The sequence below is a fragment of the Centropristis striata genome, chromosome 3, assembly GCF_030273125.1.
Source record: "Centropristis striata isolate RG_2023a ecotype Rhode Island chromosome 3, C.striata_1.0, whole genome shotgun sequence".
Taxonomy (NCBI): Eukaryota; Metazoa; Chordata; class Actinopteri; order Perciformes; family Serranidae; genus Centropristis; species Centropristis striata.
Genome location: NC_081519.1, coordinates 16,680,092 through 16,694,951, shown reverse-complemented (window position 1 = coordinate 16,694,951; position 14,860 = coordinate 16,680,092). Strand labels below are relative to the sequence as shown.

Below are 14,860 nucleotides of genomic sequence, written 5' to 3'. Positions count from 1 at the left end.
GAGGAGTTATTATCTGAGAGTCTTTCCTGTTCCGCCGACATGACTGTCGTATCGCTGCTGTAAAGTGCTTTGCTCAGCTGAGGCGTTGCTAACTGCGAGGTAGCCTGGGGTATCTGTGGCGCCTATGTTTGTTTATGCGTAACAGTCAGATGGGACAAAGAGGTAGATGGTGTTCTTGTTAGTTTGCTCTGTGTATTTCAATGCTGTTTCCTGTGCGCACGAATGACAGATTGCCCCCAGCGCCATCCCTGAATCATCCCCATTACGCTGCACAAGTCAGCTATTATATGAAGGTTTTTTTTTATTATTATCTAGACTTATGATAACCCCCACAACTGATAGAAGAGAGTGACTTGTCTTTATGAAGAGCCTGTTATTGCATTCCCGATGGGCCAGGCTGAGCTGGTCATCAGGGAGAATCTCTGCACACATGACTGGTCAAGCAAACCTGAGGCCAGGCCACAGAGACAGGCAGTGAGGGCCACAGAGAGGGCAATGAAATGCACAATACTGTCTTTGACTACAGTTTGAATGATACCAGTAATCAGGATTTATCAAGAAGTATCACATGCAAAGTATGAAACAACATTCTCAAGAGGTTTTTAGTCTTCATTTTGACTTAAATCAACAAAATATTCCTCCTGTCAGGTGTCATGTTTCTTGTGTTGAGTGTTCTTTCTCTCCAAAATTCCTAAAACAAGTGAAACTGCTTGGAAATCTGTTCCCATCCAGTTTGGATTTCCTCCAACCTCGTAAAAAAAAAGCAGAGATTTGATGGCGAGATATAAAAAAAATAAGTAACATTTTGAGGGCTGCCGTACACATGAGTGACATTATATTCCCCTGGGGTTTACCACATGCTCAAGTAGGCTTATAAATGGTTGAAGACATGCAAAGTTCCAACCAAGAATGTCAAACAGTTAAGACCTCAGTCAAGCTCTAAGGTCTGCTAAGCCCATTCTCTGTTAACATCTTGTGGTGCAGAAAAAAAGACACAATGGAAAAACTCACAGAGTGGCAAATAGACACTGAATCAGCCATGAAATTTAAGTGTAATGATGTCGCGAGCTGCCTCAGCATTCTGCCAACCTGTCATCTCCGTCCAGACCTCACACAGAACGTTTCTCTCTCCATTTTTTCCCTCTCTCCCTTTCTCTCCGTCTCTGTGTCTGCCTCTGTCCTCTTTCCTGTCTGTCTCCCGCTCTGTTCCTCTCTCCAGGAATCTGTCGTACAACAACTTGACTCGTCTGGATGAAGGCAGCCTGGCTGTGCTGGGGGATCTCCACTCTCTCCGTCTGGGCCACAACTCCATCAGCCACATCACCGAGGGAGCCTTCAGAGGCCTCAAGGCCGTGCGCGTCCTGTAAGTATTCCTCCCACTCCTCAAACCACCATTACCAAGCCCCTTAACAAGCCGCTCATTACGGTTTTGCCCCTGCTGACGATAAGGCTAAGATGTGCCACTTGGGAGCAGTGAAAGCTGAGATGTTTAATATTGGTTTAGCCTCTTTGATATTTGATATTTAGGCTCATGTCATCCCTTCAGTTGACTTAAGAAAGCAGGAGTTGTTTACTTTTCAAGACCAGTTTGATCTCATTTACATTCATGAGTTGTTTGCACTTCAACGAGGCGTTTATGCATCACTATTGTCGCCGTTTCTGTGGCAACTCCTTATTTTTCTTGTGTCTTTTCCCACTTTGTTCTTTAAGTCTGGTTTTGTTTTGGGCTTTTTTTTGTTTTCTCTCCTCACAAACTTGGATCTAAAAGTGTTCCGTGTTGCTCTCCTCCCTCGAGAACCTTCCCCGCTTTTAGAGCTGCGAATAAAGACAGAGGTTTCTTTTCCCGCTGATCCACCTTTTTGCACAAAAAGCCCCAAACAGGCCAAATGAAAGAAAGGGAGAGAATGAAAGGGAGAAAGTCAGGGGATAAATCCAGGAGAAAGACTTGGGGGTCTTGGTTTTGAACCAAGGTCCTCTTGGCTGTGCCTCTTCCCAGTGAGAGAGCCAGAGAGGGGAGTTGTGCCAGAGCTCGCTAGACAGGCTCTCTCTCATAGAAGGTTGACAAGCCAAGGCACATAAGGTCTCTCTCTGCTGGCACATTGGGTCTTAGATAACTAGCTACAGAGGGAAATAGAGGGTGGGATCAGGATCCGAGCTTGTGACTGCCATATCTCAGTTCTTTTCTCATGTTTTCCCTTCATGTCTTTAATTACTCACTTTGTTTCTTTTGGCTTTGCCCTGTTAAAGCACACTTAGTGCCCATTTCTTCCCCTCTAAGTGTATTCTGTCATCTCTTCATGTTATCCCCCGATACACGCACTGCCTATGTTTTGATTTTTGCATGATCTCTCCTCTTGTATCAGTCCTGCGCTCTGTGTCTTTGAGGCAGGCCTAATCTAATCAGTGGAGAAGAGGACAGGCATAGGCTGGGCTCTGAAAAGGAGCCGGGGGAGCTTTAATTGGGCCTGCGCTGCTGGTCGTGCTGGCATGGGGCTGGAGCCTGCATTGGGGTGTGAAAGCTCCAAACAAGCCAGCCTGCCCTCTAATTCGGCCACGGGGGTCGTTGGCTCATCGGGCCCACCCCCCCTTTCTCCATGCCCCGGTCTCCCTGCTCTACAGCCCCCACCACTGGCCTTGCTTTAACAAGGCAACGGCCATTCACATCCAGCCAGCCAGAAAGAGTAGGAAATTGGCAGCCGCTGTCCAGTCCAACTAAGACAGCGGCCAATGGAGGCTGAAAAGAACCAGAGGGGGATAAGAGATGCAAAGGGAGGAGGAGGAGGAGGAGGAGGAGGGTGCTTTTGTGGAGATGTTGGAGAGGGTGTGGCTGACCATCAACCTCAAAGGCCTTTCTCAAGTTTGAAAGAAAGTCTTTTAATGGTTCAGAGGAGTCCTCCGACTCTGTTGTTTTTCTTGTCGATTAGCACGCAGCGAATGACGTCCACCACAGAGGTAGTCCTTTAGATCTTGCAAGGGGAAATTAGTGCATTCAACAAGTGTTGGAAACCCCCAAACGCTCTACAAGAAGCGACTTTATTTATTTTCATTGAATCCATTTTGTCCTTGCCTGGCCATGGCTCCTTACCTTATCAAGACACTTGCTTTTAGTTTTGGCTGTGCCATACCTGCTGCCATCAGATGAACGGACCCAACTGTTTGGCCTCTCGCAATGGCATGGTGTTCCCGCCAATCTCTCAGTGCCGCCATGAATTATACATGTTTCCCTCCGCTGATTTTTACTTTGACACACCAACGCACATACATGCACTCGTTCTCCACCCCCTCTAAGGAAAGAATGCGCTTGGTTGGCAGAGCAGAGCGGCGGAGGGGCTCTTAAGGCCAGGTGCAGAGGGGGGAGGATGATGTGGGGAGGGAGGGAGAGAGGGAGTGTGGGCGAAGGGGGTAACCCGTGACTTCCAGAGCAGCCTCTGCCAGGGCTGTGAAACGCTTCAGCGCTGGCAGACCCTGTCCCTGTTCTCCTCTTTCCCTCCCTCCCTCCTTCCATCTTTCTTATCCCCCTCTTTTCTCTCATTCTCCACAGGGAGCTGGACCATAATGACATCTCTGGCACAATAGAGGACACCAACGGGGCCTTCTCTGGATTTGGACAGCCTCAACAAGCTGTGAGTGTCTCCCCTAGTTTTTTGTTTTGATTCCCTCCACCTCTCCTCTTGCTATCAACCCCTCCTTTTCATCCCTCTGTCCTGCACTGCCACTGATTCTCTGCTGTTCTTCAAAAAAACACAACAGAGAAACAGAGAGAGTTCTCATTTTTTCTTGCATCCAAAAGTTTCCCTCCAAATCCTGACTGACCATTCATTGCCAGCTAAGGTTAGGTAGTTCAGTCTAAGGCCGCTGAGTTGTCTGTCCCCTCAGGACCCCACACCTTACTTGGTAGGGAAGTGTTTGCGCACAGAGCCCCTCTTCCTTTTTATACGAGGTTTGGTTATGACACATTCTACGCAATCTTTTACTGGCGTCATCCTGTGGAAGCTAAGCCCAGTTTCTCTCCATTTCAATCTGGCTTTATCTCATGATTTCATTGTTTCACTGTTGCTTTATGGCCAAACTCAGTTCTATTTTCTGCTAATATTTCAAGAAGGAGAAAGTGAATCTTTTTTTTTCACAATTGCTAATCAATTTTTTCGTCAAGGCAGCTAGTAAAAATATTAAATGTGAGAGAGTTGGCAAGTTGAGAAATTAGAGCGGACAAGGAGTTTCTGGCATAGAGCGGCAATCATCAACCTGCAGGATGAAAAGATGATGTCCAGCCAAGATGGTTCCCAGTGTGAGTACTGCTGAAAGAGAAAGAGAGGGAGAAAGGGGCTTTTCTCTCCAGCTGGCAGGGCTGGCAGGGGGTTTGCTCCCCAATAGGCTTATTTCTATTTCTCCTCCATGTCTCCGCTCCTCTCGTCCCCTCTTTCCCAAGTCCCTGTTGTTAGGAACTGAGAGAGGGTAAAATTGAGGGCTGCATTCAGTCGTCAACATCAAACGCCTCACACGCCCCACCCTCTGACCCGTCCCCTTTTGTCACGGCGTTGGCGGAAGCAGGCCCGCTGCATCTCGATGCTGGCAGAGAGAGCCATGGGAAAAAAGAGATACAGAAAAGAGAAAGAAGGGGTGAGACATCAAAGTGTCCACGACACACACTGGGCTCCCTTAAAGCAGCTTGTGAATGCCGCCACATGGAGGAGGGAAGTGGGTGCTATAGATCGAAGCCAAGAAAAAAATGATGAGTCTGTTTTTTATTTGTTTTGATAGGCTAATTTAATTCCTTCAAAACAAAAGTTACAAAGCAGCGCTCTTATCGCTCCTTGTGATAAGACAGCCGTTAGTTTGTGTGTACATGTGGATGAGTTTGAACACCGGGGGTCTTCATTGTGAACCAGCCAGCCGTGTCTCCTCTTCCTGTGAAGCGAAGGCTACAACAGGAGAGGAGGGAGGGGAGGGGCAGGGTGGAAGAAGAGATTAGGACCCCAAATCAGAAAGAACAGCAACTCACTTCTTGGCTCAAACCAGGCTTGACAGACACAGACACACCGCTCACATGGTTACACGTATGTTCTTACAAGCTCTGCAGGGGAAAAGAACCTACACACATACACACACACACACACACACACACACATACATAAACACACAGCCTGCCCGCCTGGTCATTGCTATTGAATTCTAATAAAGATAAAAGTGGTCTTTGAAGAGCAGCGCAGAATTCCCCCCCTCCCTTCTCCACACTCCAACCCCATCCAATCTCCCTCACCCTTCCTCCTGGCTAATCTCCACACAGTTCAGATTTCCAATACCTCAATCCCCCCTCACTCTTATCAGATTCAGCCTTGCTAATTGTGCTTCTCTCTCTCCCTCTGCTCTCTCTTCTCACCCCCACCTCTCTCTCTCTCTCTCTCTCTCTCTCTCTCTCTCTCTCTCTCTCTCTCTCTCTCTCTCTCCTCTCTCTCTCTCTCTCTCTCTCTCTCTCTCTCTCTCTCTCTCTCTCTCTCTCTCTCTCTCTCTCTCTCTCTCTCTCTCTCCTCTCTCTCTCTCTCTCTCTTCATCTATCGACACCCTTCATGTTTGGAAACGGCAGGACTCTGTTTGGAAACAAGATCAAGTCAGTGGCCAAGAAAGCCTTCTCCGGCCTGGAGACCCTGGAACACCTGTGAGTATCCCACAATGCTTAGCTGCCCCTCCTCCAAGGCCGGAGAGAGAGTAAGGAAGAGAGGGTGGAGTGTAGGGTGGGGGTGGGGAGGGGGGGGATTGCCAAAAGTAGCTGGCAGAGAGCAGGCTGCTAGCAATTTAATAGCGTCTTTGTAAAAGGAGAAGACAGAGGCTTTTGCGAGCGCCCAGCTGCTTCTCTCTCGTTAGCCTAGCACAATCTCAACTTTGGCCCTTTTTTTTCCCTGCCTCTGCGCAGGAACAAAGTTATTGAGCATATGGCGAGCTCTGCAGAAGAAATGGAATTCATATAAGCTCTTTCACAGGCTTTTGTCAAATGAGGGCAGGGAGGGACGGAAAAGCTGGCATGCAGTGGACTTAGACCTACAGGCTTTAATATTTCCACCATGGTTAAAAGTCACATCCTTGTTAATGAAAGTGTGTGTGTGTGTGTGTGTGTGTGTGTGTTAGTGTGTGTTAGTGTGTGTTAGAGTGTGTGTGTGTGTGTGTGTGTGTGTGTTAGTGTGTGTGTGTGTGTGTGTGTGTGTTAGTGTGTGTGTTAGTGTGTGATAATGTGCATACAGTGTGTGTTAGAGTGTGTGTGTGTGTGTGTGTGTGTGTGTTAGTGTGTGTGTGTGTGTGTGTTAGTGTGTGTTAGTGTGTGTTAGTGTGTGTTAGTGTGTGTTAGAGTGTGTTAGAGTGTGTGTGTGTGTGTGTGTGTGTGTGTGTGATAATGTGCATACAGTTGATGACACGTGTGTTATGTCCCCACAGGAACTTGGGAGAGAACGCTATCCGCTCCATCCAGCCCGATGCCTTCAGTAAAATGAAGAACCTCAAAACACTGTGAGTGCATTTACACAAATACACTCAATTAATGTGCACAAGCCAGCAGCCTCGAATAAGATTGGAACGCACCCCTTCAGTGCTTTTGGCATCAGCACACACTATCAAAAACACATATTGAGTTACAGGAGCAATAGATGTGATATTTACCACATGTACTTCCTCTCCAGTCTCATTCAGAGTGACAGCTTCCTGTGTGACTGCCAGCTCCACTGGCTGCCCGACTGGTTGGTGACACGTGGGCTGCAGACTGGTGTCAATGCCACCTGTGCCCACCCGGAGAGCCTGAAGGGCACCAGCATCTTCCAGGCTCCGTCCAGCAGCTTTGTGTGCGGTGAGTTGTGTGTGTGTGTGTTTAATTCGTGTTTATGTGGGTGGGTATGTTGTGCAAGAGATGTTCAAGGCCCAGATGGGCCGCACTGACAGCTTGGCGCTGTTCTGTTATTTACATAGTTGCACATATTTGTTTGTGTGGAGTTTTTGTTAAACGTTACATTTGAACTCGCTTGCTAATGTGTGTTTTATTTGCCTCTTTCACATCCATTTATGCACCGCGAGCAAACACCTACTGAGAGACATTTGTGATGTTTGACGTTAGACTGTGATTTATGCTTCCCACTCACTTTTTTTTCTTGTCTTCTTTTCTTCTTTTTCACATTCATCCTATCTCTTTTGCCTTTTCTCACTTTCTTTCTTCCTTCCACTCCCCCCCACGCTCTCCACCTTCAGACGACCTTCCGAAGCCCCAAATCACCGTGCAGCCAGAGACTTCGGTGACGGTCCTCGGTAGCGATGTGCGTCTCACCTGTACTGCAGCAAGCAGCAGCTCCTCCCCCATGACCTTTGCGTGGCGTAAGGACCAGGAGCTGCTTCGTCATGCAGAGACGGAAAACTTTGCCCATGTGCGCGCTCACCACCAGGGCACAACATCTGACGTGCCAGGTGCAGCCGGAGGCGTGATGGAGTACACCACTATCCTGCATCTGCGGCACGTCACCTTCGCCCATGAGGGTCGATACCAGTGCATCATCACAAACCACTTTGGCTCCACCTACTCCAGCAAAGCCCGCCTCATCGTCAACGGTAGGTCGTTATGTAAAAAGACATTTTGAGCTGACATTGTCTACAAGAAGACCTATCGAATGGATGTATGATGGCCCTTAAAATGTGAGGAGAAAATAGAAGAATACAGGAAGAAGCGAACCTTCAATGTGTCTCTTTATATGTGTGTGATTGCATAATGGTTGTAAAAAATAAGATGGGAAAATGTGATGGGAAACAGAGGAATATGAGCGCTCCGATGTCTTATACAACAAGATGGACAGAAAAAAAACACCTCTGTTGAAATGTGTGTGATTACATAATCTCCACTAAATAAAATGCCTGTTTATGTTACACTTATCTGAGTTTCAATTGTCCTGTTTGACAGGGGAGCGATTGAGATAAGTGACCATGCTGAGTTCTTCTCTTTCGCTTGAATGTCTCTCTCGCTCTGCCTCCATTACTCCCAGGATGGTATTCGGAACAAATTGATTTATCTGCATGTCGGCGCTAACAGGGGCCATCTCTTCTGTGCTCTGTCACTCTGCTTTTCTGCAAGTGGAGAGTATTTATCTTGAGTTTGGTTCCCTGTCCAGCTTTACATCAGACCTGTAGCTGCTTCTTTACTGTATGGTCTAATGGTAGAACAGTTACCTATAGAGTTGGGGTCGTGGGCTTATAGATGCTGTTTTTGCACAGACTGTACTGATGTATATGGTGTCTTTTTCTGTCCACAGTTCTCCCATCCTTTGTGAAGACTCCCAGGGACAGCACCATCAGGACAGGTCAGACAGCGAGGCTCGAGTGCGCCGCAGAGGGTCACCCGGCACCGCAGATCGCCTGGCAGAAGGACGGCGGCACAGATTTCCCTGCTGCCCGTGAGCGCAGAATGCACGTCATGCCCGACGACGACGTGTTCTTCATCATGGACGTCAAGCCGGAAGACATGGGCGTGTACAGCTGCACCGCCAAAAACACAGCTGGCACCGTCTCTGCCAACGCCACCCTCACCGTGCTGGGTAAGAGCCGCATATTTCTGCTGTAATTATGCACATTTTTGACTCGTGTTCAGTGTAACCCAGTGTTGATCATTTTCCCACATTCTCAAAAAAATGAGCACTTGTAAATAGCTTGGCACTCAGTTGGGAATTGGTCAGTCCAAGGCTGCAGAATTAGAGGCTTTATATTTTTCTTTTCTCGGCAGCTGTGGCCTTGCTGCAGGTCAATGGCCAAAGGTCACAGTTGGGGGTCAAAGGGGGGATGGTGGGGAAACAAGGGGGGACACACAGAGGGGTGTTTGTTAGGCATTCCCACCCCTCCTTCTCCTCTCTCGGTGGGAGGGACAGTCATGGCTGCTTCACTGCAGGCCTCAGTGCTCCCAGTTTATTGGCTGTTTTACACTGTTAAATCAAACAAAACTGAGCCGCTCTCCTATAACATCTCTGGACATAGATCATCTTTGTCCTCCGTCTTTGAACTGAGCAAAGCAGCCCTTTGTTGAGCTGAAAAAAGTAGGGGGTTTTCTTCGCTAACTTCTTTGCCTGACATTTCCCCCTGAAGGGCTTAGAAGCAACAGTTACTATGTTTACCACAGTCAGACTGGTAGAGGCAGTGATGTAGTGACACATTTGCATATTACGCGACTTGTAAGAAACTTGTTCGACCTAACAGCAGTTCAAACATAGTGCTAATCCACTCAACAATGTAAAATATTAGAGCAAGCGACCATGCCTCTGGACGGAATCTGCGATGTTTGGGTTTGAGAGACCAAGGGGAAGGAGAGAAGGAGGGGGTGGCTGCAGTCGAGGGGCCCCTGTCTGGAAAAGAGTGGCGGGGGAGAAAAATGGGAGCCAAAGAAGAACTGGAATGGTGGAGACAGTGTGTGGGGGGAAGGTAGGCAAGTGGGATTTAGAGAAAATAAAGAGGGAGGGAGGGTTAGTAGAGAGGGACGGATTGATGGAGAGGGAGAGAGAGTATTGATAGAAGAGCGAGGGGCGACTGAAGTGGGTTAAGTGAGATCTCTTAATCTGTGTGTATGTCCCACTGTGAGGGGAAGTGCTCAGTCTGAGAGGAGAGGCCTGCCTTAACATACACATTCAGCTCAATGTGCTCCACTCAGCAGAATGGGAAGTTGCAGAGGAAACACTGCAAACATTGTTCTGAAGAGGATCCTGTCCCGCGAGAAATCTGTGTTCTGTGATTAAAATGTATGATCAAGTGAAGTGATTTCAGATCTGAGCTCAGATGTATAAATAAGGTTGTTGGATGAGACTGTCATCATGAGATAAGCTTTCAGTGGTCAGATATCAAACTCAGAACATCAGCTGACTCACCAGCCTGTAATCCATACTGTGAACAAGCAGAAACCTGAGCCATAGAATAACAAGAGAATGATCTAATCACTGACCTCAGGAGTGAAAGGTTTGATGAGAAATATATCTCTCCTCTCCTCCACAGAAACCCCCCACCTGGCCCAGGACCTGGAGGACCGCAGGGTGGTGGTCGGGGACACGGTGGCCTTGCAGTGTAAGGCCCTGGGCAGCCCTCCGCCCCGCATCACCTGGCTGCGCAACGACCAGCCGCTCCGCCCATCCGACAGACACCACTTCACCCCGGGGAACCAGCTGCTGGTCATCGGCTCCGCCTCGCTGGAGGACGCCGGCCGCTACACCTGCCTCATGTCCAACACCCTGGGCACGGAGCGCGCTCACAGCCAGCTGGTGGTGACTCGCAGCCCCTGTGCTCCGCCGGTGGGACCAAGCACGGTCACTATAGGGATCATAGTCATCGCCGTGGTGACGAGTATTGTGGTGACGTCGCTGGTGTGGGTGTGCATCATCTACCAGACCAGGAAGAAGAGCGAGGAGTGCAGTGTCACCAACACAGGTGAACTTGGATCTGTTATATTCTATTATGGATAAAATGAGGGCTGTAAAAGTTCGTGTGCCGAACCGTCACTGACGAGGTGCACACAGCCGAACACAAAATGCACGGTATGTAGATTAATGTGCATAATGTAGACGTGCAAGATATGCCTGGAAACTTACACAGTTAGCAGCAGGTGCTCAAGGTTAGCACACAAAGTCAGTAGCAAGAGCAAATGAAATGATGGAGCTAAAAGACTCATCTTCGTGGTCCCAATCAGCTACAACAGCAACTACATTTGTTCTATAAGGCAAGGTGCGTCCATGTTGCTGTTCAGGGTTCATACAAAGTCTTGAAAGTTTGGAAAATGCTTAATTTTAAGCTGCAATGTGTTCAAAGTCAGAAATATGCGTGTTTAAAATATAAAGAGGTATATTTGAGTACAAGCATATTTCTTGCTATATTTTCTCTTTTTATTTTATTTATAATAACAGTTTAGATGAGTCTGGAAACCTTGTAATTGCTGGAAAATTCAAAAGATCACTGGGTTTTATTTTTAGATTTTATCATTCTATTTATTTAATATTTTCAGTTAGAGAATTCAGTTTATAGCCCTTCCTGGCCTGTTGTTTTTTCAGAAAGTGATTGTTTGATGTAAGTCATAATGAAAATAGCTTACCAATTTTGCCAGTGGGCAATATGTTACATTAGTCCCCAGCAAGAGGATTTTGTGTTTGATACTTGCAATACTCTCTGTTCAAAATAAGTCAAAAGAAATGTATCCACTTTTTTTCTTTTATCACTGTACTAAACTATGATTTGTTTTTGGCAATCTAGGAAGATCTATCTATCTATCTAAAATTAAAAAAAAAAAAAAAAAAAAAAAACGATTAGACTTGTTTCAGCTGTAGTGTGGCAGCATCCACAGTCTTGGTTGTAACATCTTGTCTTTGACTCTTTAATTTCTCCCAGATGAGACGATCGTTCCTCCAGACGTCCCCAGCTACCTCTCCTCTCAGGGCACGCTGTCCGAGCGGCAGGATGTGTGTATCCGCGTGGAGACCGGCGGTGGACCTCAGCCCAACGGACACATCGTAGACACCACAGGTACCTGACAGATCAGTGTCAGCTTGGCATGCTTCATGTTTGTGCTCCCCAGCAGTGTCTCCCACTTCCCATGAGCAGCGTTGGTGTGTTGCATACGGATGAAAGCAGCACACCGCTGTCTGCGAAGGCCTGCTCAGCATCAGCAATAATTACAGCAGACACCCTAACCACAGTGTTGACACACAGTTGTTGATTTTCTGTCTCTAAATCATTTATTTTCTCCCTCCCTGCCCGCCCGCCTGCAGGTTTTGACGGCGCAGTAGTGTGTTCAGACTGCATGGAGAACGGCAGCAGCTACTCCAAAGACTCTGACTACCTGACACACGGGTTCAGCCACACTGGAGGCCACATGGAGTACCAGCAGAACTCTATACCCCCACCCTACTCCCACTGTTATCCAGGGGAGCTGCATGACGCAGGGCAACACTCGGCCCCGCTCTGCAACGGGACACCCAATGGGATCCGGAAGGACATTCAAGGATCCACGTTTCCAAAAAACCACAATACGTTACACCTGAACCAACACGATAGAAAAGGTAAGCTGATTACAGTGCAGTGACTTCAAATGTGCTTTTAATGTTTGGAGGAAAGTGTGAAGCATCATTCTTCTGTGTAAGGCAACATGAGGCTTGACTTAAAGGTTGTTTTCCTAACTTTATGAAAACAAAATGTAACCTAACTCATAACACAATATACATTTTATGAATTATTTATTATTAAAATAATACATTTTGCACCAGCAACTTGGTAAAAGGTCTTCAAAATTAATAGGAATAACAGTTCAAGTGTGAGCATTTTGAATGCAAAAACAAATTGGTCAAAACTTCAGGAATACAAGTCCGGAAGTTTGGAAAATGTTTTATTTAAGTTTAAATTTAAATATATTTCTTGGAAAAATATCACTTTATTTTTCATCATATTTGCTGACTCCAGACCAGAGCTAAACACACTGAAGTGGGTGCCAAAATGGAAAGGGTTTTTTTTCCCGTTCTACACTATCTGCTTTTGGACTTCTGCTGACATCTGCTTTTCAGATTTTTTCACAATTGCATTTATAGTACCAATTAAAAGCCCTTCAACAGCAGGGGCCTTACGAATAAATTACACCAAAATGTGAAATACTTGCCGAGGAATATTTCAGATATTCTGTGTGAAAGTAATGATGACAAAAAAAGTTATATATAAATATGTTAACGTGTGAATTAAGACTTGGAAATTTCAACATTTTTGGCCTAGTTACCTTGAAAGTGCTTGAATTTTACTCTGAAAAAGCTGTATGAACCCTTAAACCTTAAATTCCAGTATGTACTTTATCTAGTATATAAATATAGAATTTAATTAAATTGATCAGCCCCACTGTCAGCAATATGCCAGCTATTTGAGTCACTATCGGCCCAATAATCAACATCAGTGTCAGTGCATCCGTGACAACAACAGGTCATTTTTCCAGTTGGCTTTTAAAGCTGTTTTTCTTGGAGTATTATTGATATCAGGTGATACCCTGAGAAAATATTAGGAATTTAGAAACTCTTGTCAAGGCGAATTCCTTTGAACGTGACTGTTGATGGATTGGCTCCTACCAGAATTTGACTGTATCATAGCTGCGCACCCGGAGCCCCTCAGGATATCTCTCTGAAAACACTATAAAGAGTTCTCCCTGCTGCCAGACTCCTGCAGTCGCACGTCTGGGCCTGTTCTGGGATCAGCTTCTTTAGCTAGAAGTAATACCAGAGGAATTGGCCTCCAAATACCAATTCTCACCTCCACATGTCAACGCAGCCCTATGCATACATTCCAGCGCCTCTGTATCCTAAAGCTCAGTGCATATATGTCGCCATACGAGTCACGTCACTGACTTCCTGATTCTCTTCTTTGTTCCTCAGCGAGCAGAGCGCCGGCGTGCTCCCCATCGCAGGACGAATCCTTCCACAAGCCGGTGAAGCTGGCCAGCGTGACGAGCCACCATGGCCGTCTGGACAGTGACTGTGAGCCTGAGCTCAGGCAGACTCTGCTGTCCAACGGACACGCCCTCAGAGCCTCTCAGAATGAGAGCGCCCCCCTAAGGAGAGCCAGCGACTAGCAGGCGCTCTAGCCCAAAAAAAAAAAAGCGGACTCGCAGTAGCTGAGTGGACTTTATTTTTTTTATTTTTTTGCACTGGGAAATAAACTGCTACCTCATATAGAGGCGATTTATCCTGAACCTCCTGGATCTGGACTGAAAGGGAGCACCAGGAGGGGGGGACAGACAGGGGGAGGGGCATCCGGAGTTTGAAGGTGGAGCTTGTGTGGGTGGCGTCCCATCTGAGCGTTATCAGCTGTACATAGTTAAAAACCTTCCTTTGGGAGGTGACCAATAAGAAATTCTAGCTCCAAAAAATGTGACTTGCATTTGAAGCATGTAAATGTAGGGAATCTTGTACAGTATATGTATGTGCAGAGGAAAAAAGAGAAATATACCTTTGGACATTTGACTGTACATAAGAGTTTTCTTATATTATATATTATATAACTTTTACAAAAGAGTATTTGAATTTATGTGCATGACAAAGAAAGGAGTGATGGTATTTTTATTTTTATTCAAAAAAACAAAAACAAACAGTCTTTTTCAGCTTTTACCAACATTCAGCTGCGGTGCCTTAATGCATGATCAAAGAAAAGTCAACTTGTAATAGCATATATCTTTGTGAGAGAAACTGGTTCACTCTTTATAGCAAACAAAACAAACACTTGATTGCACTTGAATGTTTTTTGCCCAACCATGGCCTTACAGAAACACAATTCACATGCATTGTTATCGTATGAAGGAAGAGCTTTGATGTAAATTATTTTGGTACGTCAGATGGTTCAAGCTGGGATATTTGTGGGTGGTCAGTTAAAGCACTTTTTGTATTCACACCATAAATAAATAAGCAGATTGTGTACACGATATCTGCCAATAGGAATGCAGGGAACCTCCTCGATGCGAGGAGACATTCAACTGCAAAGTCAACAGTACAAACTCTACCATTAAGGCTCTTCCACCTGTTTCACAATACAACAAGTTACTGCAAAGCTGCTCTGATTTAATTGGGAGAACATTTTATTGTCTGATTAGTTTCTTTATTTGTCAAAGAAAGTGGTGCAACTGTAATGATCTCTCAGTATGGACACCTCACATCCATTATGAAAGCTACAGCTATGTGAGCTTCAGAGAATCAGGGAGAATGATGTTTTATTGTGTTACTGCTGTAATGTGCCTCCACCGTTGTGCATTTACAGGGAAATGGCCAGTATTCTGCCTCTGTCACACCCACAGTATAACAATAACTTTCTCCTCATCACTGCAGTTGAATATTTGAGGTAACTAAAA

General features: G+C 46.2%; 1 protein-coding gene across 1 annotated transcript in view; it reads left to right on the top strand.

Moving 5' to 3' along the window:
• Positions 1 to 14,509, top strand: part of lrig1 (leucine-rich repeats and immunoglobulin-like domains 1) — a 38,247-nt gene extending 23,738 nt beyond the window's left edge. The window contains 12 exon segments of the mRNA XM_059328564.1: positions 1,220 to 1,363; positions 3,542 to 3,602; positions 3,604 to 3,623; positions 5,585 to 5,656; positions 6,427 to 6,498; positions 6,669 to 6,832; positions 7,228 to 7,581; positions 8,277 to 8,558; positions 9,997 to 10,425; positions 11,377 to 11,511; positions 11,757 to 12,047; positions 13,395 to 14,509. Coding sequence (XP_059184547.1) covers positions 1,220 to 1,363; positions 3,542 to 3,602; positions 3,604 to 3,623; positions 5,585 to 5,656; positions 6,427 to 6,498; positions 6,669 to 6,832; positions 7,228 to 7,581; positions 8,277 to 8,558; positions 9,997 to 10,425; positions 11,377 to 11,511; positions 11,757 to 12,047; positions 13,395 to 13,591 — 2,221 coding nt within the window. The 3' untranslated portion in view covers positions 13,592 to 14,509.
• Positions 14,510 to 14,860: the final 351 nt, after the last annotated feature.